This window comes from Alternaria atra, assembly GCF_907166805.1.
Source record: "Alternaria atra isolate CS162 genome assembly, contig: 22, whole genome shotgun sequence".
NCBI lineage: Eukaryota > Fungi > Ascomycota > Dothideomycetes > Pleosporales > Pleosporaceae > Alternaria > Alternaria atra.
In genome coordinates this window covers 622,874-644,511 of record NW_025091320.1, presented here as the reverse complement: position 1 = coordinate 644,511, position 21,638 = coordinate 622,874, and the positions used below count along the sequence as shown (strand labels likewise).

The window sequence follows — 21,638 nt, the reverse complement described above, 5'->3', positions numbered from 1 at the left end:
GTTAGCATCGTGTTGGATTAGTCGGAATTACCCCATGCGGTTCCAACATATTGGAAAGGTGTTGGAGCCATCGCCCGGATATAGTCGTGCATTAACCATATTAAGGAGAATGCAAGCTAGTTGCATGATGCATCTCAACAAGAATGTTGAATTTGGGGATCAACGGCTGACGGCGATGATGGACGAAGGAGACTGCAGAGACATTTGCGCGAAAAGAGGGAGCAATAGGGAGCAGCGGCCGTGATGATGAGAAATAGAGTGGAAGTCAAACGTACCAGTAGCTTTCAACGCGTCACTTCCGTCATTCGCAAGATCCTCTTTCGATGCACAGCATCCAAACTTGATGGCCAGCCATGGGGACCTTGGCTCCTTCTCTTGCATATTCCCGTAGTTCATCTTCATTTTGTGCTGTAAACCAGTACAGCTAATAATCCATCATCGAAAACAATCCAGAACAGTCGAACAAGAAGCGTGGTAGAGAATGTCGCGCCTGAGCAAGGCAAAAGCAAAGACTAAAAGATACTAGAAGAGGGTAGTAGAAGAAGGCAGGAAGGAATTGTAAGGATGGGAGAAGAAAGGCTGACTGCGCGAACCATTCGGATAAAGTCGCAGCTTGTTGACGAATGTGTTGTCCCGCAACTGATGGTTCGCTTCTGGAATGCGCAAGCCTGTAGGTTCTGGCCGTCAGGAACAGCAAACCACTCGCAACTCACAGGACGACAATGGCTGGCATGTTATAGATGAGCCCTGTCCCTTACCTTTCCGTAGGCGCCCAATGGCAGTGCACCCCTACCATGGTGGTTGTTAACCTCGCAAGTTAGTTCGCGTTGAGGCTTGCGCGCATTGAGTTGAGATGGTAGGGTGTGGGTTGTGATTGGCTAGGGGCATATAGTAAGCGCTCAAGGCAGAGCGGAGACTCGCAGTAACGTGGACCAGTGACGAGGCAATAGCGCTTGCGGCTTGAAACTGCCAGAAGCCTTGTCGGCATGTGGCGTGCTGGGTTTCCCTTCGTTGGACAATCTGGCATCAGGACTGCTGCTTCATATCGGGCATGTTCGAGCATGCGCACAATTGTCGCGTCCTCGAGCGGATCATCGCGACCATGCGGGGATGCCTTGGAACACTGGATGCTATTTGCGAAGTTTGAAACATGCGCAACACAACGAGCGTCATTGTTTGAGATGGTTGCACAAGCAGATTCCGATAGATGATGGTGGTGTTGAATTTGATGAGGACGGAATGCCTTGGTCTGGGAAGTGCAAATCGCGTGTGCGCCCAATCCATCGGTCGTGGAGGCTCTCGCCAAGTTCCCTCCCGCACTTGCGTGCATCGCGGGATATGCCATATAGCGAACCATATAGCTCCTCATGATTTCACGTAAAAACCTTCTGATTGGTAATCTGTGATTGGCAAAATGCAAGTCTCTTGAAACAACTATAGAAGAAATCGCCAATCCACTCCTCCAATCAGAATACGCAGGTGGGTTGCTTGTATTTGTCAAGGCACATTTTCGTCGTTGTACTCAGTTTTGCTGGCGCCAGCACATCGAGGCAGACCTGGACGCCTTACTTTGTAGCAGCATCGCACACGAGACAAAATCTCCACCTATGTCTCCTTTGGGAACGCGATGGAGACCCCAATCAGGGCTTGGATTGATTGGCTGCATGTTTTAGATGACAGCCGAAACTTATGCACGTCGGACCGTAAGCTGCACTTGCTAGTTCAGAGATTGATAAATATCTTTCATGGTCATGGTTTCGAATCTATCTGGCCGAACAAGGAAATCGCTAACATTCTAACGCCGCAAGAAATGTATCGCGAGGTGTAATATGTGATATGAGCTTGGGTATAAAACAGATGCGACAGCCCAAAATCTGACGAAGCAGCCTTCCAGGAAATCAGGATCGTGGATGCGTCATCAGTCGGCATTCCAGGCATTGCGCTCGTCTCTGAAACTGCCGTAAGACGGACTGGGGTGATCCTCGTGTTCGTTCTGCGTCTTCTGATCGCTGGTATCGCGCGTTTCCCAATGGTTGGCTTCGCTAGCGATGTGCGGCTTGATATCATGTTTCCTCTGCTCCTCGTCGCCTTGGTTCTCCGTGAATGGGTAGTTTAGGTTGTGCTCAGCCTCCGGGTTCTGTGGCTCAGCCTCATCTGGGTTGAAGCCCTCTCGAACCTCTTCCTCTTCACCTGCCTCGTATGTTTTACTGCGGATGTTGTTAGTCTTGTCTATTACCTCGGAAAGCGAACTTACACAAAATGCTTAGAGGGGACTTCATTCCATCCTGGGCCACCTTCCTTACGTGCTCTGACACGATCGACTTCTTCTGCTTGATGGTCCTCCACAACAAGATCCACGAGCTGGCTCTTGTCGGATTTGGCTGAGCTCGACGAAGAAGACTTTTGACGAAGGAGGTTGGCAAATGGCGCGCGCGACTTGGAGTGCGGTGACTTGGAGCGAGATGAATCTCCATTGCTCGACTGATCGCGCTGTTTGCCCTTGCTTACAGATTCTTGGATATCCTGAATTTGACTCTTCCTTCTCCGCTTGTTCTCCTTGGTGGGTTGAAGTAGGTTTCGATTGGTTGATGCAGTCAGAATGTTCGGGTCGGCGTACATGCGGTCTTCGCGAGATGGACGGTGGGCTTCGATGACGGGATACTGCAGCTGAGTCAGATTAGGCACAATGTTTAGAAGCTGCGTACTTACGTTCCAGTCGCCAAACTCAAGCTCACGAGCGTTATCATATAAGCGCTCTTCCTCGGCATCCAGGCTAGGCTCTTCGACGGTGTCGGGCGTTCCGTACTTAGCACCCTCGCCCTTTATAGCCTTGTGTGGCCCTGGGCTCATGGCTCTGGCGCGGCTCGATGTGACTTTGCTGAGAAGTGGTTCATGCTCCGACCCTTGTCCAGGCTTGGGGATCCAGTACTTGCCCTTTCCTCCTCGTTCGTATCTCATGCCCTCGGCCATACGTGCAGCACGCGACGCCGACTCCTCGTGCGCCAACACATTGTCGCGCGCATCGAAATACCGATATTCATAGTTCTTACCAGCAAAGGTTTCCTTGGTATCCTGGATGAGGTCGAGAGGGCCAAAGGCATCACGCAAGGCATATTTGACGGGCAGTCGCGCAGCCGAGATGGTATCGTCGGCGTAATCGTGCCAGGAAAATGCATACCAATGGGCAAGTGCGAAGAGTGGCATCTCAAAGCAGATAAGAGCATCCTGGATAGCAGCGGCCAGATTGTCAGGACTGTAACCAGGTACGTCATCTGGAATAGCCCCTAAGAAGACGAGGATGGAAAGGAAGAATCCTTGCCAGTAAGAAGCGAAGATGATGCCCTTGATGCACAAGAACTTGGGCATGGGCCGGAAGGGCTTGAGGTCGGTGGACATGCACACCCAGAACATGGCTAGAGCGTAAAGACTGATGGTGATGCTGACGTTATAGATGATGCCGCTCCAGAAGTAACCGGAGGTCACGCCTATGTATCCTTCCTGGTATGTGCCGGTAGCCTTCATGATGATGGTAGCCACAGACAGAAGCGGCTTGACCCAAGTGTATTGCAGGATACCGCGTTTGATAGCGAGGAAGGTATATGGATCGGATATGTCGATCTTGGAGCAAACGAGATTGAGAGGCCATGGGTGGGATACAGGTGCGCGACCGGTCATGAGGATGATGAGGGCGCGTTCGCCGCCGATGAAGTTGATAAGCAGCTGGAGGAAGGTGTAGATTGTGAAGGCCTGAGGCGTCAGTAATAGCCACTGGAGGAGGAGATTGTGTGTACCTCATAAACGTCTCTGAAGGGCTCCACGTAGGACGCTGCCATGGTCGATACCAAGCTGGCCCATGATGCGCCTGCGTAGATGGGGACCCTTGATATCGTGAGCAATGACACAGGATAGCTGGAGAGATTGCGTACATAAGCAGGATACGGACGACATATCGCTGCAGCACCGGCTTGCGGTAGTTCTTCCTATATCTTGTTCAACATGTGGGGATAACGGTCAGACGGTTCGTTCTCACGTTTGTAACCAGACAGCACTACAGCTACGTCAGCTCGAGTCATGCGTGATGGAGGCTCTACTACCTACACGAAAGTAACCAGACTCGCGACAAGAGCACATACGCCTGCTACGATGATGACAGCACGTGCAAAGCGAGCACCGGTGCCGCCAGACGAGAAGTCGGCGCCCGTGACGTCTGGCGAGTGGGTGCCTGAAGCCATGGTTGAGGCGTAGGCGAGCGAGCGAACGAACAGGAAGGAACTGGCAGTCGCAGTCCTGAGGACGGTGAATGGAAGAGAGAAAGTGTAAAGGTATCAGCGATGGATGACGGCCATGGTGTGTGTTGTCGACTCCCACACGGCGTCGTGCGTGTGGTCTTGTGCACGTTCGCCCTCCACAATGTGGTAGGTTTGCGGAGAGGCAGAACAGGCCCAAGCTCGCTTTCCCTGCACGACGCCCATGACGCGCATCCTGCACGTCGCGCCTCGAACATCAATCGGCCCTGACCCAGTAGCGCCATCTTCAGCTTCAACATAGTGCACATCGATGACAACGCCAGTGTCACCCTAAGTATCTTGAGTTACCAACACCACCAGTGAATGTCGCAAGATTGAGCAGGAGCCACCCCTTCGCTCCTTCCATCTCCGCTCGTTACGACCATGCGCAACTTCCCCCTCGAGCCATGAAGACGCCCACTCTCCTCCACATAACGCGCTGCAGTCATGGCGTCCAGAATCGTCGCGGAGCCCCTGGACCCGCGCGACGGCTTCAATTGGGTGTTCCTGGTTGAGCTGCTCATATGCGGCATCCTGACCATCTTCTTCCTCTTCTACTTCAACCGCCTCTTTGCGACCCTCGTGTCCTACGGCATTCGCGCATACACCTGGCGCACTTTCAACGCCTACATCGACATCACCTCGCTCCAAATCTCCCTACTGGGCGGTCGCCTCTTCTTCAAGGACATCCGGTACCACGGCCACAACGAGACGATACTGGTCCATGGCGGATACATCACCTGGAACTATTGGTTGCGGCGGGTCAAAGATGCGGGCGTATATACTGACGACGACCCTGCTTCAGAGACCGATAGCGAGCGCGTACCAAGCACACCCAGGAGTCGGTCGGATAGTCGAAGTGGGAATGTCGACAAGGCAGAAAAGGGAGGCAAACAGACGCGGAAGGAGTTACCATGTCGCTTCTCCATCAAGATATCGGGCATCGAAGCTTTCATGTACAACCGGAGCCCTGCATACGACGGCATCATAGACGCAGTCAAGAAGAAGGCGGAGAGCGCAGCCCAGGACGAGAAATCGCCCGAGGGATCAGTAGCGGATTATGACAAGGCGGAGAAGGACGAGCACCACCACCACAATAAGCTGAAGAAGTCGCAGACCGAAGGTGACAAGAATGTCACCCGAGCCGATACGGGCCGATCGACCTCGTCAAGTCCCAAGAAAGCCGATATTCCAGCCTTCCTCAGGCTCCTTCCCGTTCATATTGATATTGTGAAGGGCGCCATCGTCGTCGGAAACGAGCACACGCTGGCCGTTATAACCGCACAAATCGAGAAAGCTACCGGCACCATCGACGCCTCCACCTGTGGCCCCTTGGACGTTTATCAGCAGCTATTTAATTTCCAGGTCACGCACCCTGTTGTCCATATGAAACCCAACCCCGATTACAAGATTGGACAACTCGATTCAGCTGTACAGTACAAGCAAGAAGTAGCAGGGGGTGTGCCAGAAGACTCTATTATCGAGAAAGAGGCGCGGCATAGGAGACACTGGCGCTGGCTGAGGAGACTTCCAAACCTCGCTGGGCTCTTTTCCAGAGACTCGGATTCTATCCATACTCACACAAGGCCAGGTACGGCTATTAATCCACCTCTGAACTCACAATGGCACTTTCCTGGTCGCGAACGATGGAAGGGCCTGGCAAGGTACCTAGACGATACCACCAACGATGGCCATGGCGAGTGGGATGGCATCGAATACGCCAAGACATCGTTGATTGCTGACTGCCCTTGTGTCAATGTCTCCTTCTACTGGGACGTCCCTGGTCCAGTGCCGAATAATATCGACCACAGCCGGCACATCGATCTCGCGCGCCCGTACGACATCAACGGAAGCATCCCACCTGACTATGGCATGGATATACAAATCTTCGGAGGTACTATCAACTACGGACCTTGGGCGGATCGGCATCGCGGCATCTTTCAAAACATGTTCTTCCCCGGCAACCGTGTTGATGCCGTCCCAGCGACCCCTCTGAAAGCTGGCGACATCCGTGTACAGTCCGTGTTCAAACTTTTCCTCAGCATTGAGAAAGATACTGTGTTGCGCATACCAATCCGCGAATCATCCAAGGATTGGAAGTGGAAAGGAAAAGCGCACACGTTAGCGGCACACGATAAGCCTGGGGCGGACAAGAACAAAGGCAAAGCAAAGTCTCGCATAAGACGGGGAAAGCGACGAGACAACGCTGGTGCGCAGAACGTTCGTCCTTTTGCATGGATTGATGTCAAGATAGCCGAGCAATCCACCGTCAATTATGTCATGGACATGTACGCCTCGAAGCAAGGATACCAGAGCAAGGTAGACGTCGATGTAGCGAGCACTGAGATCTCCTCCAGTGTCAATCACGGTCTGTTATGGCGTTCTGGCGCTATCACGCTTGACTGCGACTTTTCTAATCCTTTAGGTTGGAACACATTGCGGAAATGGCTGTTCAACATCAAATGTCAAGATCTAGAGCTCTTCTTGCTCAGGGATCATATGTTCCTGATTATGGACCTCGTGGCCGACTGGGGCTCGGGTCCACCACCCGATTACTTTCTTTTTGTGCCCTTTCAGTACCTACTCAGCGTTGACTTCTCCAACTTCAAGTTGTATCTCAACACAAACGACTCCAACATTATAAACAACCCGTCTGATCTGGAAGACAACAACTTTGTTATCCTGTCCGGTCGTAACTTGCAAGGAGACGTGTCCATACCATTGGACAAGTTCCGGCCGCTTGAGAATGAAATCAAATTCGACGTCAAAGGCCAGAACCTAGGTCTCGAGGTCTTGATGCCTCAGAAGAACACATTGCGGACCTTTGTACAATCGCCGAAAGTAGCGCATTTGGGTGGGCTCACTTTAAGCGGTAGTCATACCTTCATGACTGAGACATCGCCTATGAACACCGATAGACTTTTCATGGACATCCAAGGTCATAAACTCAACCTTGAACTATACGGTTGGCTCATACATCATTTCATGAAGATCAAAGATAACTACTTCGGCGATGACATGCACTTCAAGACACTGGAGGAATTCCAGGGGCTACCGAGTGTTACTTTAGCAGCAGACGGAACCCCGACGGACAGTCAACCAGCCAAACTCTCGAACGACCTGGATGTAATACTGTGTATTTCTGCAGATGAGTCATGTGTACTAGTACCAGTCAACCTGTACGCAGCAGAGCGTGGCATTCGAGCCGATCTTCCATTCGCCTCCGCGGATCTTAGGTTTACCAACTACTACATGGATTTGATGGTCAATTTCAGTCCCATCAGCGTCTCTCTTGGAGGGTTGGTACCAGACGCTGACATACCTAACGAATTTACAACTGGACCTACGGAGCTCTTCGTTGACTCAACAATCATCTTTGGACATCGCTTGTTTGGTCTACCACCGACAGAGCCAACATATCTGTGTAGTTGGGAGTTCGACGTAGGAAAGATTTCTGGAGATTGTACATCCGAGTTCGTTGAGACTGCAGCAGGAGCAGCGCGCTCATTTGCTTTCACTCTCGACGATGATGAAAACACGCTTCCTCTAACCGAGTTCCCAGTGATACACGATGCGACCTTCCTAAGACTGACGACACATGACATCAGCGTCTGTGTACATATCGCCCAAGAAGCGTTGTTGCTCAAAACGAGTCCAGTGAGTGTTAACTTCAACGATCTTGCCGGAAGTACGTTTTCTCAGCGACTGAACGTCTTAATACCGGACTTCACAATCAGTGCCGTTCCGTCCAAGTCTGTGTCGCATCACAGAGCACGATCCAAGGAAAAGGAAGCCGTCACTCCCCAGGCCTATCTTCAAACCACTGTGTCGTTGAATCTGCTGACACGGAAACTGGACTTCTCCGAGGAGCGCGCGCAGCAGCAGGCTCATATGCGAATTCACGACAAACGGACTAATCGCACTCGCTTCATGCTTGCTGACGAACGGGGTTCATCGTCACTTCAAGATGACGCAAACCGACAAAACTTGCGTACACCAGCAATGCAATATCCGGATGTGCCCCATCCAATCTTCCTCTTCCAGCCACCTCACCATCACAGTTCGTTCACACCATCCAAACAATCCTCGAATGCCTCGTCATCCAAAGCGCGACGAATGCGCCCAAGCAGCAAGCGGTCGTCTTCAGCCCTGTCGTTTGCCAGTAGCATCCGATCTGCGGTCAGACATAAGGCATCCAAGAAGACCACAGGTAACAGCGGCAGCCGGACTCTGCTGAGCGGATCACCAAACCCGGTGGACACGAGGCATCGATCCTACTCGCCCTTCAAAAACGATGAACGTATCAAGCAAGACTGGACACTGTCATCTGTTGCATTATCTAGCAGTTTAGCTGTACCTTACTTTCCATTCGATCAGGTCGAGCCGGATCTATCGGATGTTCCGTCTTTTCCTGCCATACCCTCCAGCAATCGCTTCCGGGATGTCGACGACGTCGTCTTCAATGATGTATCAACGAAGCATTTGGACGAGAGCTTTACGCACAGTAGCATACTGGTTAGCGCGGAACCAGGCATACGCGTCTTCTGCACACCGGAGTTTGTTACATGTATCTCGAGTCTGATTGAACTGGTTCAACCCAGGCGTCCTGAAGATCTGTTGGATGATTTCCAAGTCAATGTCATGACAAAGATTCTTGAGAACCGGAATCGACTGGAAGGGAAGGGCAGCTCCGTTGAGTTCAACGTTCGCGTACCCTTTACACACGTTCGATTTCAACACACCTTCCAAGCTCACTCCACAAATGAGACAGGGCAGGATCAATATGATGTCATCCTTAACAGGCTCACGCTGGCAGCAAGGATTAAGAAGTTTCCCGGCGAACGAGCTGGGGAGAATTCGCTTTCGTTACACTCCACCTTGGGTTCGCTTGGTCTTTCTGTGACCGAGCGTAATCTTCATGGCCCGGGTGGAGGAGTTGCTATTCAGGCTGAAATCAGGGATGTCCTGTTGTGGATGATGCAAAGCAAAGAAACCTCGGTGAATGTTTCTTTTCGGTCATTGGAGAATGCGGTCGCAAGCAAGAAGGTCGAATATTTGGCAGCGCTCATTCACCGGACGACACTGTTGTCAGAGAAACTGGTTACAAGATTTGCTGAAGTCGGGGAAAGACAACAGCATCGACTACGCTACCTGGCCTGGTACCTCACAAGCGTACAAGACCAATACCCGGATCCCGCCTTTCTCACTAAAGCGTCCTACGCCATTAGGGCAGCTAGAGACCATCTGCGCAGTCATGATTCTTGGAAAATTATTTCCCGGTTTCGCTATACCTGGCAATGTCTTCCACAAGTCGAGAAAGACGCTATACTTGGCGACTGCTCGCAGTCCGATGTGGCATGCCCTGAGAACGCCGAGCAAAAGATTATCGGCATGTGGGACCAGTGGCGTACGTGGGACTTGGCGCATGTGAAGAAGAGCCTTGCGATGAGGCTGCTTTTTGGACATGTTGAAGAACCGCTCCCAACTCCGGACTCCGCACCTTTACGTGTCGACATTAGGTCAGCAGAAATCAAGTTCATCATTGACCCTGGCCCAAGACAAAGCGAGGTATCTTTGGGTCTCCTGGCCTTGAATGTCGTCTTGTTGCCCCCAGCGCAACCTGCTGGGCTGATGGTGGTAGATGCAGGTACCCTGAAGAAGTCTACCGTCGTCCAAATTAGCTCCAGGGACACGTCACTACATGTTCAGTGGGAGATTTGTGAGCTTGCGGAATCTCTACTAGAACTGTTCCAGAAGGAGAACTTAAGAGCAGCAGAGAAGATGAAGTCAATAAGCCCGCCACTAGGACACAGCTCAAAACCCACATATGACCATGATCTGCAGGTGGTATTCGCGACCGATAAGGTTCAGATTACGCTGGATACTATCAACCTTCGGAGCATCAACACTGGCGGAAGCATGCGATTCTCTTTCCTCGATGCAGACAGTAGAGCATCAGGACTCGAGGAGATCATATCCGCTCATCTTCACGTCGATGTCGCCGTGAGCGAGCTGTCATCACGATCTCGGCTCCTGGCCAAAACGCAATTCGAACGACCAAGCATCTATTTCGCCATGGTCGAGTCCGGAGATGAGAACAAAACACCCAATGAGATCAAGGTGGCAGCTGCGAGTCGTAGGATCGTTGTGAAGGTGCAAGAGGATATTCTAGGCCTCATTGAAGTGGCGGATAACGTGCTCAAGGATGAGGCCGCGTACTTCCATCGACAGTCTACAAACATGAAGCGCTTTACGAGCACAACCGCGAAGGAAGAGAAGCGTGATAAAACCCCCACTCAGCTGCCTAATATCTCACTTGCACTGTTCATGGACGCATATCACATCGAGCTTGCCGTGCTTCAGCCACTCGGATGGTCGATAACAGGCTCGTCGGGACGCATCGCTGTCGTTCCAGCCTTGGGCAAGCATGTCACCTTGCGCGTCGATTACGATCTCGAAGCGAACTTTCATCGGCTGTACAGTACTTCGAAAGAAGGGTCCCACGTCATCAGTTCGCTTGAGTTACCTCCTCTCAATGGAAGGCTGTCAATCATGCAGACCGAGAAAGAGACCAGGGTTGAAGCGTCAGGCATCGTCGAGAAGGTACATGTTCAGGCTTCGGAGATTCAGTCTTTCGTCGCGACCATCAACAAGCCGGAGATGTCACATATGTTTCAGGCGGTCCAGGACGACGTTGGGGTCCTGAAGACGCACATTGAAGAGTTGTTCCCACCTTCAGCGAGCTCACCAGTAGTCAAAGCTCCTACCTCCTCACCGGATATTTTGTTCAAGGTGCAGATGACGCTGCATGGAATGCACATCTCAGCTAGTGCCCCTGGTCAACACCCAGACTCGCCGACAGCCAACCTCGCGTTCAGGCTGTCCACAGTTCAGCTGAAGGCCACAAACATCGATATGGATCAGAGAATTATGCTATATCCTGAAGCTGTGGTAAGAATCCATGAAGTTACCATCGATATGAGCCTCAAGGATCAAGATTCGGTTCGTCGATGCGGTAATCTCACATTCGGCGCCGTTTTCCAGGCAACTACCGAGAAGGATTCTGAACCTGCCCGCAGGGTCTATCGTCTCCGAAGCTCGGGTCTGGAAGTGAACGTCTTCGCGGACACAGCGTCAGCGGTGGTGGACGTAGTGAATCATCTTCAAGACAAGATCAAAGATCTAGACCTCTCCAAAGAGAAGAAATATCTACGTCGTCTCCGGCACACGAAGAGCAGGATCTCTCACCGACGTGACCGCAGTCTCAAAAGTGATGCGCGTCAAGACTCTGACAGCACCAGCTCTGGGGCTCTCTTTACGTCGACGTACTCCTTGGAACTCGTTGACCTGCAGGTCAGCTGGATCGTCGGAAACTCGGTCGCTCCTTTTCCCCGAAATGAGATTCACGATCTTGTGCTTTCTTTCGGAAAGATCGACCTGTCAACACAGAAAGACGATGCTGCGCGCTTGATGGTTGAAGACATGCGTTTACAAATGGTACCGGTATCGGCAAGCAAGAAGACGCGATCTCTAAACTCAGCATTGCTGCCCAAGATGGTGTTCAACGTAGCGTATGCCTCCACGAAAGATACGCGCAAACTTGCATTCTATGCTGCCGGGAAATCACTCGATCTTCAGCTCGACTCGCACTTTGTCTTACCCGGCAATGTCATTGAGCGCTCTATTGCTCTTGCTGGCAAGAAGTTCCGCAAAGCCTCTGCTAATTGGAACATGACACCTACGACCACCGGTGCACAGCGGAAGAATCCATTTGGAAACAAGCGTCTTGCATCGCTGACCGCTGATGTTAACTTTGCTGGAGCTGTCGTGCATATCCATGGTAGTGATAAGGCGCCAGTACAGGGCGCTTCTAGTCGAGCTCAACAAAAGGGACGCTATAGCCAGTTTGTGGGCGACGAGTCGAAGAGCAGTATGGCATTACGAGCACCAGGTGTGGCAGTACGCGTCGAGTACACAGACGACGGAAGCGATCCTTCTCTGAACGCCGAGCTTCGTGTTGATGGGTCAACCAACACGCTACTACCGACTGTCGTGCCTATCATCATCGATATATCGGACAGCATTAAAGCTGTGGTCCGCGAGAAGGACGACGAGGATGAGGCTGTATCGCCTGAGCAGCCTCAAGACCAGACTAAGCCAACTGCGAAGCTGCTTGAAGAAGACAACATCATCACCGCAGATCCCACCACCATCTTGGGTAGGACAAGACTGAACCTGGGACTCCGGATATGCAAGCAAGAGTTCAGTCTCAGCTGTCAGCCCATTGCTCGTGTCACAGCAATTGCCAAGGTCGAGGATATATACATCACAGTGAACAGTGTCAAGTCTCAAGAGCATGGTCACTTCTTTGCTGCATCAGCTACGTTCGAGAAACTCGTGACTACTGTTCAGCATGTCTACTCTCGTGAGTCCACGTTTAGCTTGGACATGGAGTCTATCGTGATTTCATTGATGAACAGCAAACATCTCAGCGGTACCAGTGGTATCTCGGCGATCCTCAAGATCAACCCGACCGCTCTCCAAATCAATGCGCGTCAGCTGCAAGACTTCCTGTTGTTCAGAGAAATCTGGGTGCCGCCAGAGATCCGTCGGGCTTCTAAGCCCACGTCACCGAGCGCCAACTCAGAACCACAGGAGTTCCTCATACAACGATATCAGCAAATCGCTGCTGGTACCGCTTTCCCTTGGAACGCCAATGTGGCTATTGCAGATGTCAAGGTTGATCTAGATCTAGGACAATCAATCGGAAAGTCATGGTTACACATTCACAACATGTGGGCTTCGTCCAAAAAGAGTACCACGTCGGAGCAGAACTTATGTGTCGGGGTTGAAAAGATTGGAATTGAGAGTACAGGTCGCACGAGTGGCTTCATCGAGCTGCGTGAGATCAAAGTACGTACATCGATTGGGTGGCCATTGCAAAAACCAGGCACTCGTCAAACGCCTCTCATTCAAGCATCAGTGGCTTTCCGTCAGCTGCGTGTAAGGACTGGATTCGACTTCCAAGCTTTCGTGATGGCGGATATCGCGGACTTCGGCTTCTTGATGTACAACGTTCGCCCCGAGGGTGACGATGTACAAGACCGACTGGTTGCTATACTCGACGGTGGCAAGGTGCACGTATTCTGCCACGCTACGAGCGCTGCACAGGGTCTTGCGCTATGGCAAGCGATCGAACGATTAATTCAGGAGAACCAACAAGCGTACAAGCAATCTCTCCGAGACATTGAGAAGTTTCTGCGTCGCAAATCATCAATACCCGAACCATTCGAACGACCAGGATCACACAGCCAGATCCTCGCGAAGCCGGACAAAGACAACTTCAAGACACCCATCTCACTGCATACAGACGTCGTCGTCACGTTAAGGTCGATCAGATTCGGTGTCTTCCCATCAACTTTCATAGACAACCAGGTCCTGATGCTGGAAGCTGGTGACATGCAAGCGCGCTTTGCTGTCGCACTCGAGAAGAAGACCAAGATTCATTCCAGTCTCGGCATGACGCTCGGTCAACTCTCCGTCGCATTAGCTTCAGTACCAACGCCAAAGAAGAGTAAACCCGTGACTGAGCTCACAGTTGAGGACGTTTCTGCAAGCGTCAGCTCGGCACGCGGCGGCACCATCTTACGTGTGCCCAAGGTCATTGCTACAATGCATACCTGGCAAGTGCCCAAGGGCACGCACATCGATTACCTCTTCCGCAGCTCCCTCGAAGGCAAAGTAGATGTCGGATGGAACTACTCACGCATTTCCTACATCCGCACCATGTGGTCGAACCACTCGCGCACCCTTGCCTCCCGCCTCGGCAAACCCCTCCCAGAATCCAACATCAAAATCAGCACCTCTCAAACTCTGCAGGATGATCCAGATGCTCCCGCACCCGACCCTAACGCTGCCGACAAGACCGCCATGCCTTCGAACCGACCCCGCGCTCCCTCCGTATCTCCAGATGGCCAAGAGAAGATCACAGCTGTAGTCAATGTCCCACAGTCACGCTACGAGTATACGCCGTTAGAACCGCCCTTGATCGAGACGCCGCAGTTGAGGGATATGGGTGAGGCGACGCCGCCGTTGGAGTGGATTGGCTTGCACCGGGATCGGTTGCCGAATGTTACGCATCAGATTGTTATCGTTACGTTGTTGGAGGTTGCGCGGGAGGTCGAGGAGGCTTATGAGAGGATTCTGGGGAGTAGTTGAACAAGATAGGGGAAGGGAGTGGTGTATAGTACATCGTTCAGGTTTCATCAGTGGGTGTTCTTGAGCTTGGAGTTAAGGGAATGAGACTGGTGCATTATGTATATGGGCGTTTCGGAAGGAAAAGAACTTTAAGAGTTTGTATAAATTACTGGCCATCTATATACGCATTTTTTGGAGTTTATGATACTCAATACGTTGCAATACTGTATCGATCAATTTTTTCGCACTTGCAACAACATCATGTAACCAAGGTCATCTGACTGGATGCAGTAGAATACCAGAACCTACAAGTCGCAGCATAGTTCTGTATCACAAAGATGCAAGAGAATGAAATTCAGAAGAGTTATAAAAGGCTTACTATTCTGTAAATTTATTCCTCTAGGTTTATTTGAGTAAGGCATTGTTGTTGTGACAGACGCTTAGCAAAGGAAAGAACATGCTCAATTTTGGCCCATGCGCATAGGGGAAAAGAGGGAGGATGCCTTATGCTAAGTCACCTGCCTGCCTACCCAACCGCGCAACTTCTTCATCCAGCCGACTAAACCTCTCCTACCTGGTTCGCGTTGCGAACGCGAAGGAGACGCGTCAAGTGATGACGTCAAGTGCTAAGCTGGCTCATGTCGACGTTGTGCAGTTGTGCAGACTTTGTAAAAATGTCTGCAAGACCTCAACCTTCGGTTCTTTTCACCTATCAAGCTCACCACATCTCTTACTAGGCACTAACCGGGACCGATCAACGCAGCATCCGATCGTGAGGTCTGAACATAGCGGGCTTCGCTTTTAGGAACAGAATCTCTGGTCTAGACCATGCCGAGTTTCAATACCATACACTCATTAGAGGTTTGCCAACAATAAGAAATGCTATAAAGCGTTTCATCATATTTCGGTAATCTTTTCGACCACATCTCACAACAGCCTCTCAATGAAAAGCGCTATTCACCTGGCATTCGATAAGAGATGGACACTACGACAGTCACAGATCTATCACCAGTCTCCACTGTGTCGATCTTCGACGACATCCATAATGACAATACGAACACAAGCTCCGGCCTTTTCAAATTCAGTCATGGCCTCGCCGGCGTCGATCAAACGTTGAACTTTATGTTTGTCAACATTCTCATTGCAACCGCTTTGATACCGATTATAACCGCTCTGTTCCTCCGTATTGTCATTACTGCGAGAAACGATCGACGACGAATCTCAGCCATCGCTTCATGTAGGGGACAGGAGTTCTGGTCAAAGGATCGTTACTCGTACTGGGGAGTTATCAAGCGGCACTTCCTGTATGCGCCAGCCGGATTGATCAAATGTCAACAACCAGCGAAAGGCTCCACTGGTGGTACAACTCCAATCTCTCTACCTACTTGCGCCAATATAGTTGTAATCGTCGTTTGCATCCTTAGCAGTGCAGCCTACTGCCTGGTAATTTCCGTACGCCCATGCCCCCAAATGGTAGCCGAGTTCCGCGGCCGGTGCGGAACTCTTGCGACATTCAACGTCATACTGACGGTTCTCTTCGCTCTCCGGAACAATCCTCTGATAAGTTTACTTCAGATTAGCTACGACACCTTCAACCTTTTCCATCGGTGGACGGCGCGACTTGTTGCGGTGGAGGCTACAGCCCATTCCTCCGCTTTTCTGTACAACACGTATGGGGCAACCCACAACGAGCAGAGCGGCGGGCAGAGCGGCGGGCATAGCGTGGGCTAGCTTTTACAACAATCGCTGTCGTATCAGTGCGGTCTTGCGTCTTTCGCCGCCTTTGTGTTTCTTATGATTCATTCCATCGGCCCTATCAGACGCCCTTTCTATGAGACGGTTCTCCCATTGCGCCGCATCGGCATTGCAGTGGCGATTATGGTGTCTGTTTCCATCTGGCAAAACATGCTCTGCCACAACTGCCTTGGATGTACTTGGTCATCGTTCTCTTATCGCTAGAGCCCCTGATCCGCGTCTTTCGCATACTGCGTCACAACTTCTCTTGGAAAGAAAAGGCGTGGACTGTTGTCAGCCTAGAAACATTACCTGGCGAGGCGACGCGTGTCACCTTTACTCCTCCCCACTCGCTGAACATCAATCCTGGATCACACGTTCAGATATACCTGCCAAGAATAGCACTAATGGGATCACATCCGTTCTCAGTGGCTTGGTCCCAGTCATCTGGATACGCGAAGATCCCGGCGGAGAAGGTACCCTCCACCACCGACGACCTTAAACTGGAAGGCGGGCCTAGCACCATCTCGTGCATCATTCGCTCACGCCAGGGAATGACGGGTACTCTTTACAAGCTGGCAGCGAAATACGAAAACGTTCAGGTGCATCTCTGAGGAGCGATTGAGGGGCCGTATGGTGGCTATCACTCGCTCGACTTATATGGTACTGTCGTCCTCTTTGCGGGCGGAGTAGGAGTCACGCACCAGCTGTCTTTTGTACGCCATTTGCTCAAGGCGCACAACAGCAACACTGCTGCTACACACAAAATTGTCCTTGTGTGGTGTATAGCCAACCTTGATGCGTTGGAGTGGGTGTGGTCGTGGCTCGACGAGATCGCGTCGACACAGCACTTTTGCGAAGTTGTGAGCATACGACTCTACGTTTCCAGGATGGTCTCATTCGAAACTGGAGGTCGGTCCCTACCAGCGTACCTCGGTGTAAGACTGCAACGGTGTGAGGTACAGGGCGTACTGGACGAAGAGGTGCTTGCACAGATTGGTACCATGGCGGTCTTAGTTTGTGGGCCAAGAGGCTTCAGTGACAGCGTTAGGGCAGCTGTCAGACGTAGAGTGGGCGTACGAAGCACTGATCTTTTCGAGGAGGCGTTTTCGTACTAACTGGCACTTGCTGGAAGCGTCGATAGGAGGGTAATCTATGGACATGGCAAATTGAGCAAGACACGTGTACTTGGAGCCAGTGTTTGGCCAATTTACCCGACTACGTGTACGAAGCACGAATATAGTACAACACGACTGCCACGCTGGTTGGCTTGTGATAATGCCAAAGTGCCACTAAGCTTGGCCGGGACTGACGTGAGCAATGTGTGCTGTCGGAATACGTTGCCGCATGAGGCCACGGTAGACAAGCTGCTGGAACACCACATCAAATCTTCCCGAAATTCACCCCGCAGTTAGTCTGTTTGAAACAACACCTTTAATCGTCTCCTCGGCGACTACGATCGTTAGTCCACTTGCATACTCTACGAGGATGGCAATGTGTCCTTATCACCACTTGATCGAATGGACTGTAGTGTTGTAACACGTCTTCGAGACGAACCTTTACTTCGATCCCGTCTTATATGAAATTAAAAGAGACTTGAGGATACGAGTGTGAGTTAGTCGACAACACCATCAACGTTCCATTTCACCAGTTTCTGTTTCAAGAATCATCCAAATGGATGAAAGAGGGTTGTGGGTGGGACTTGCTTTCTAGCACGTCGCTCTTCTATGTTATCGCTCATGCCTCTACCTACAATGTATATACGTCATGGAGCTACGCCTCTTAGATTGCGCTTCCCAACAATCGCGTGTCACTACTTCCGTTCTATGATATCCCATTACGATTGAAACTTCTCTAAGCTTCTAGTCATGTCTCACGTTTTCTTACATAGTACTGCCCTCTTGTGGTTGACGTCTAGGCGGCTTGGAGATGCGACGCGCTCTGCAGCATGGTGAGGGTGGCCGTCACTGCCTCGATTTCCAGCGCTCCTTCCTCACTATCACCAGTACAATCTTTGCTCACCATTAGCTCGCTTCCCAGCGCTCGCAAAAAACACCATTCTCTCGCGATCGACAATGCTGATGTAGAAGGCGTTACTACACTACCTTTTCCCACTACCAGCGAAGTAAGTACTCTCTCACCTGCGCTTCCCCACCAATAACCTGACATTATTCCATAGACCCAACTCGGAACCAATACCTGAACCCAAACTCGTACAAACAAACACTCCAACCAACCTACTCATCATGTCTGCCTCCAACTCCACCAGCAACGGCAATGGCACTTCCCAAGAATCATCCTTCTACCACAACTCAGTGGAGCTCTTCGACCTAGGCATCGCCCGCTTCGACCAAGATACTGCCGCAGTCGGCGACCGCGACTTCGCTCTCCACGCCAGCCAACCCGTCATCGCCCGCGCGGGCCGTGCGCCCCGTGGTCTCGAGAGCCAGGTTCACGCTTGGAATACGTTCCAGTACACTACCGATGAGGTGAACGGTCGCGAGGAGCTCAAGGGTGATTTACATGGCGGGCAGTTGCATCGCGAGAATAGGGCTGCTGCGAATCCACAGGGTATGGCGCCTACGGGTAGTGGTGGTCGAGGCAGTCGAGGAGGCTTTGAGAGGGGAGGCCGCGGTGGTGCTAGGGGTGGGCGAGCTGGAGGTACGGGACGAGGCGGGGGTAGAGATGATGGGCAGATGGAGGGCTTATGTGCGGGGAGGAAGCCGGATTTCGATGCGCCGCCTATGGCTAAGGGGATGGCGGAGGAAATGGATAAAAGTATGTTCTGGGGTGAACCTATTGTTTGAGCGGAGGTGGACATGTGCTGCTACCGCGATACAGAACTATGGGACGTAAAGCATGTTCAATGACCGCTGGTATTATTTACCGCTCATATGGCGCTGTAAGAGCGTCTTTGAAAACACAATCCTTACTCGAGCTACCTCATGCTGCGTTCTAATCTAGAAACTTTCCATCTCCGTTCAGAATCAACGCCGTACTGGCCATGCTCCTCTGCCACATTCCTCTTTCTTCTGTTGAGCCTACACACAAACATAAGACGACGGGAATTACCTAGTCTGGACGAAGTACAGTTTACAGCCTACGCGCTTCCTCCTCCTTGACACCAGCCACAGTCACAACTCACATAGCTACTATGTTGAGTGCAGGTTCTAGGGCAGGCTTTCACGCACGTGTTCCAGGGAGCGACGGAACCACATTCCACCACGATAGACGGAACGGCGGCGGCAAACGCGGTTGTGATGAGACCCAGGGTAGCAGGGTTCAGGGTCGAGGAGGGGAAGTGCATGTTGGACTGGAATGAGAGGTTTGAGAGGAAGCAGGATGAGGCTTGCAGGTGCTTAGGATGGCCGAAAAAAAAATGCAGGAAGGAACAATTCGAACGCTGGAATTGAGGGGCAAGCCACGCGTTATGTTTCGAGAATTGAACAATTATAGAGCGAGCAAGTGTACCCCTTGCGACGGCAAAACGGGCTGATATTGAGGCACAGTCTATTGAAGGGCTTGGTACGCCTCGTTGAAGTTACGATGTGCCAACGACTATACGTTGGCTGTACGTAATATACATACGATTAGATAGGTCGAAGGCGATTATCACATAGCTCTGGCTTGGGTTGATGTAAGCTCCGATACGCCAAGGATTAGCTGACACATGCTGATGTGGTTCAGCAACAGCAGCCACATTGTCCGCTCGAGTGGAAAGTTTCCAGAATCTGGGCAAGACATAACCCCCACTTGCTGACCATGGCGTTTAAGACTTCTTGAAGTGGCGATGGATCAACCCACACAAACTCTCCCACAGCACCTGATCCGTGCCTCTTAGCCACTCAACGACGACCTCGCGCGCCAAGTCCACAACCCGAATACGAAAGGCGAGCTCGATTTTTCGTTCAGAATCTTGCTTCATGTCGACTAGGCCATCTCTCTGCTTGCGTTCGTATGCGCGGCGGTATGAGCGACTCCACACGTTCTGGCTAGCTTCGCCGATGCCTGTCGAGGTAGCGGTATCCCATGTCCAGGTCAAGTCGAGCGACGAGAGCTGAGTGTTGATAGCGTCTTTAGCCGTCTGCGGCTCGACTGAAGGCGGTAATGCGATGGGATAAGAAGTCGGGAAGGGTAGGTATTCGTTGGCCATCTTCTCAATGCGTGCATGGCTCTGAACATGGTAAGTACGAACCACGCGGCAACTCAAGCAATTCAGGTCACACTTACATTTCTTGGTCTAAGGTCCCCAAAACTCCACGCGACGATCCATCGCTTGGTGCTGGACCCCACATCTATGTCACCGACTGCCCAATTGGTAATACCGTGCTTCTTCAAAAGATTGATGATGGCCTTGGCGCTATCCATCTTCCCGAACATGCTGGTATACCATTGCACCTTGTCCTTCAAGACAAGACTCTCATTGACCATCTTCGTGACGAAGCCTAGGTCACCGCCAAGACACACCATCTCGTTCTCTGAGCCCGTACATACAGCGTTGGGTTTCCAGCTTTTCCCCTCACCCTTCAAACTGGACTGCATATCAGAGACATCGGTGAAGAAGGGTGGGTTGCAGATGGTGAAGTCGAGATGTTCAACGCCCAAGGCTGCGAGCGGGATAAGAGGGTTCAGCTCCGTGGTTTGCAGTAGCTTAGTACGAGTCATGAATTTGTTGAGAGCGAGGTTGCGAGCTGCTGAATCAAAACTCTTCTTGTCAATGTCTGTAGCGCACATGGACCAATTCGGACGCGATCTCAGGCACAACAAGGTGTATATGGCGGATGCTCCGGTACCGATATCCAAACCTTGAACTTGACGGTTTGGATCATATTTGCTAGAGTAGTCTGGCGATGTGGAGTCGATTAGACCTTGCAGCCAGGCGACGTAATTCCAGCGATTGGGGATTGGCGGACATAAGCGGTCGCCTGGCACATCTAGTTGAAGGCCGAAGTCTAGCCTCAGAATCGCTTTTGATAGAGCCTGTGTGGTATCGGGGTCCTGGAAATCTAGTTTGCCTGACGTTCGCTGCCATAGTTGTTTGAATTCCTTGTCGCCCTACGAAGCTGTTAGCACGAACAGTCACCTAGAGTAAGCTGTCCGTGTGCTTTGCCTCCTACATAAGCAAGAGGATATTAAACGTTATCTTAGGGCTGCCTACGTAGGTAGCAAGATATTAGGCGCTGTCGCTAAATTCCCCTACCTCAGCTAACGTATACAACAAAACGTACTATTACGCAGTTAGCTAATTGTGTTACACAGCATTCGCGGCAGCTGCTTTACCCTTGGCAAGGACCTTGAAGTCGATGGTGTCATACGGCGGGCGCTGCGCGAAATTCATTCCGTTCTCTGACATGATCCCTAAATCGATTGGGGCGATAGGAGTTATCGCGTCGCTGTATCGTGGTGAAGGGAAACATGCGC

General features: G+C 51.5%; 4 protein-coding genes across 4 annotated transcripts; 2 read left to right on the top strand and 2 right to left on the bottom strand.

Moving 5' to 3' along the window:
* Positions 1-1,918: 1,918 nt before the first annotated feature.
* Positions 1,919-4,232, bottom strand: ALTATR162_LOCUS2968 (uncharacterized protein; the record flags this gene model as incomplete). Its single annotated transcript, XM_043310574.1, has 7 exons — positions 1,919-2,207; positions 2,255-2,661; positions 2,710-3,747; positions 3,792-3,879; positions 3,927-3,980; positions 4,031-4,048; positions 4,099-4,232. 7 exons carry the CDS (start codon positions 4,230-4,232, stop codon positions 1,919-1,921), a joined length of 2,028 nt encoding a protein of 675 aa, XP_043166509.1.
* A 501-nt stretch (positions 4,233-4,733) lies between these two features.
* Positions 4,734-14,504, top strand: ALTATR162_LOCUS2967 (uncharacterized protein; the record flags this gene model as incomplete). The annotated part of the gene is made up of 1 exon (XM_043310573.1): positions 4,734-14,504. One exon carries the CDS (start codon positions 4,734-4,736, stop codon positions 14,502-14,504), a length of 9,771 nt encoding a protein of 3,256 aa, XP_043166508.1.
* Positions 14,505-18,463: 3,959 nt separating this feature from the next.
* Positions 18,464-19,024, top strand: ALTATR162_LOCUS2966 (uncharacterized protein; the record flags this gene model as incomplete). The annotated part of the gene is made up of 1 exon (XM_043310572.1): positions 18,464-19,024. The coding sequence occupies one exon, from the start codon at positions 18,464-18,466 to the stop codon at positions 19,022-19,024; it is 561 nt and encodes a 186-aa protein (XP_043166507.1).
* Positions 19,025-19,986: 962 nt separating this feature from the next.
* ALTATR162_LOCUS2965 (uncharacterized protein) lies at positions 19,987-21,570 on the bottom strand (the record flags this gene model as incomplete). Its single annotated transcript, XM_043310571.1, has 3 exons — positions 19,987-20,391; positions 20,448-21,272; positions 21,475-21,570. 3 exons carry the CDS (start codon positions 21,568-21,570, stop codon positions 19,987-19,989), a joined length of 1,326 nt encoding a protein of 441 aa, XP_043166506.1.
* Positions 21,571-21,638: the final 68 nt, after the last annotated feature.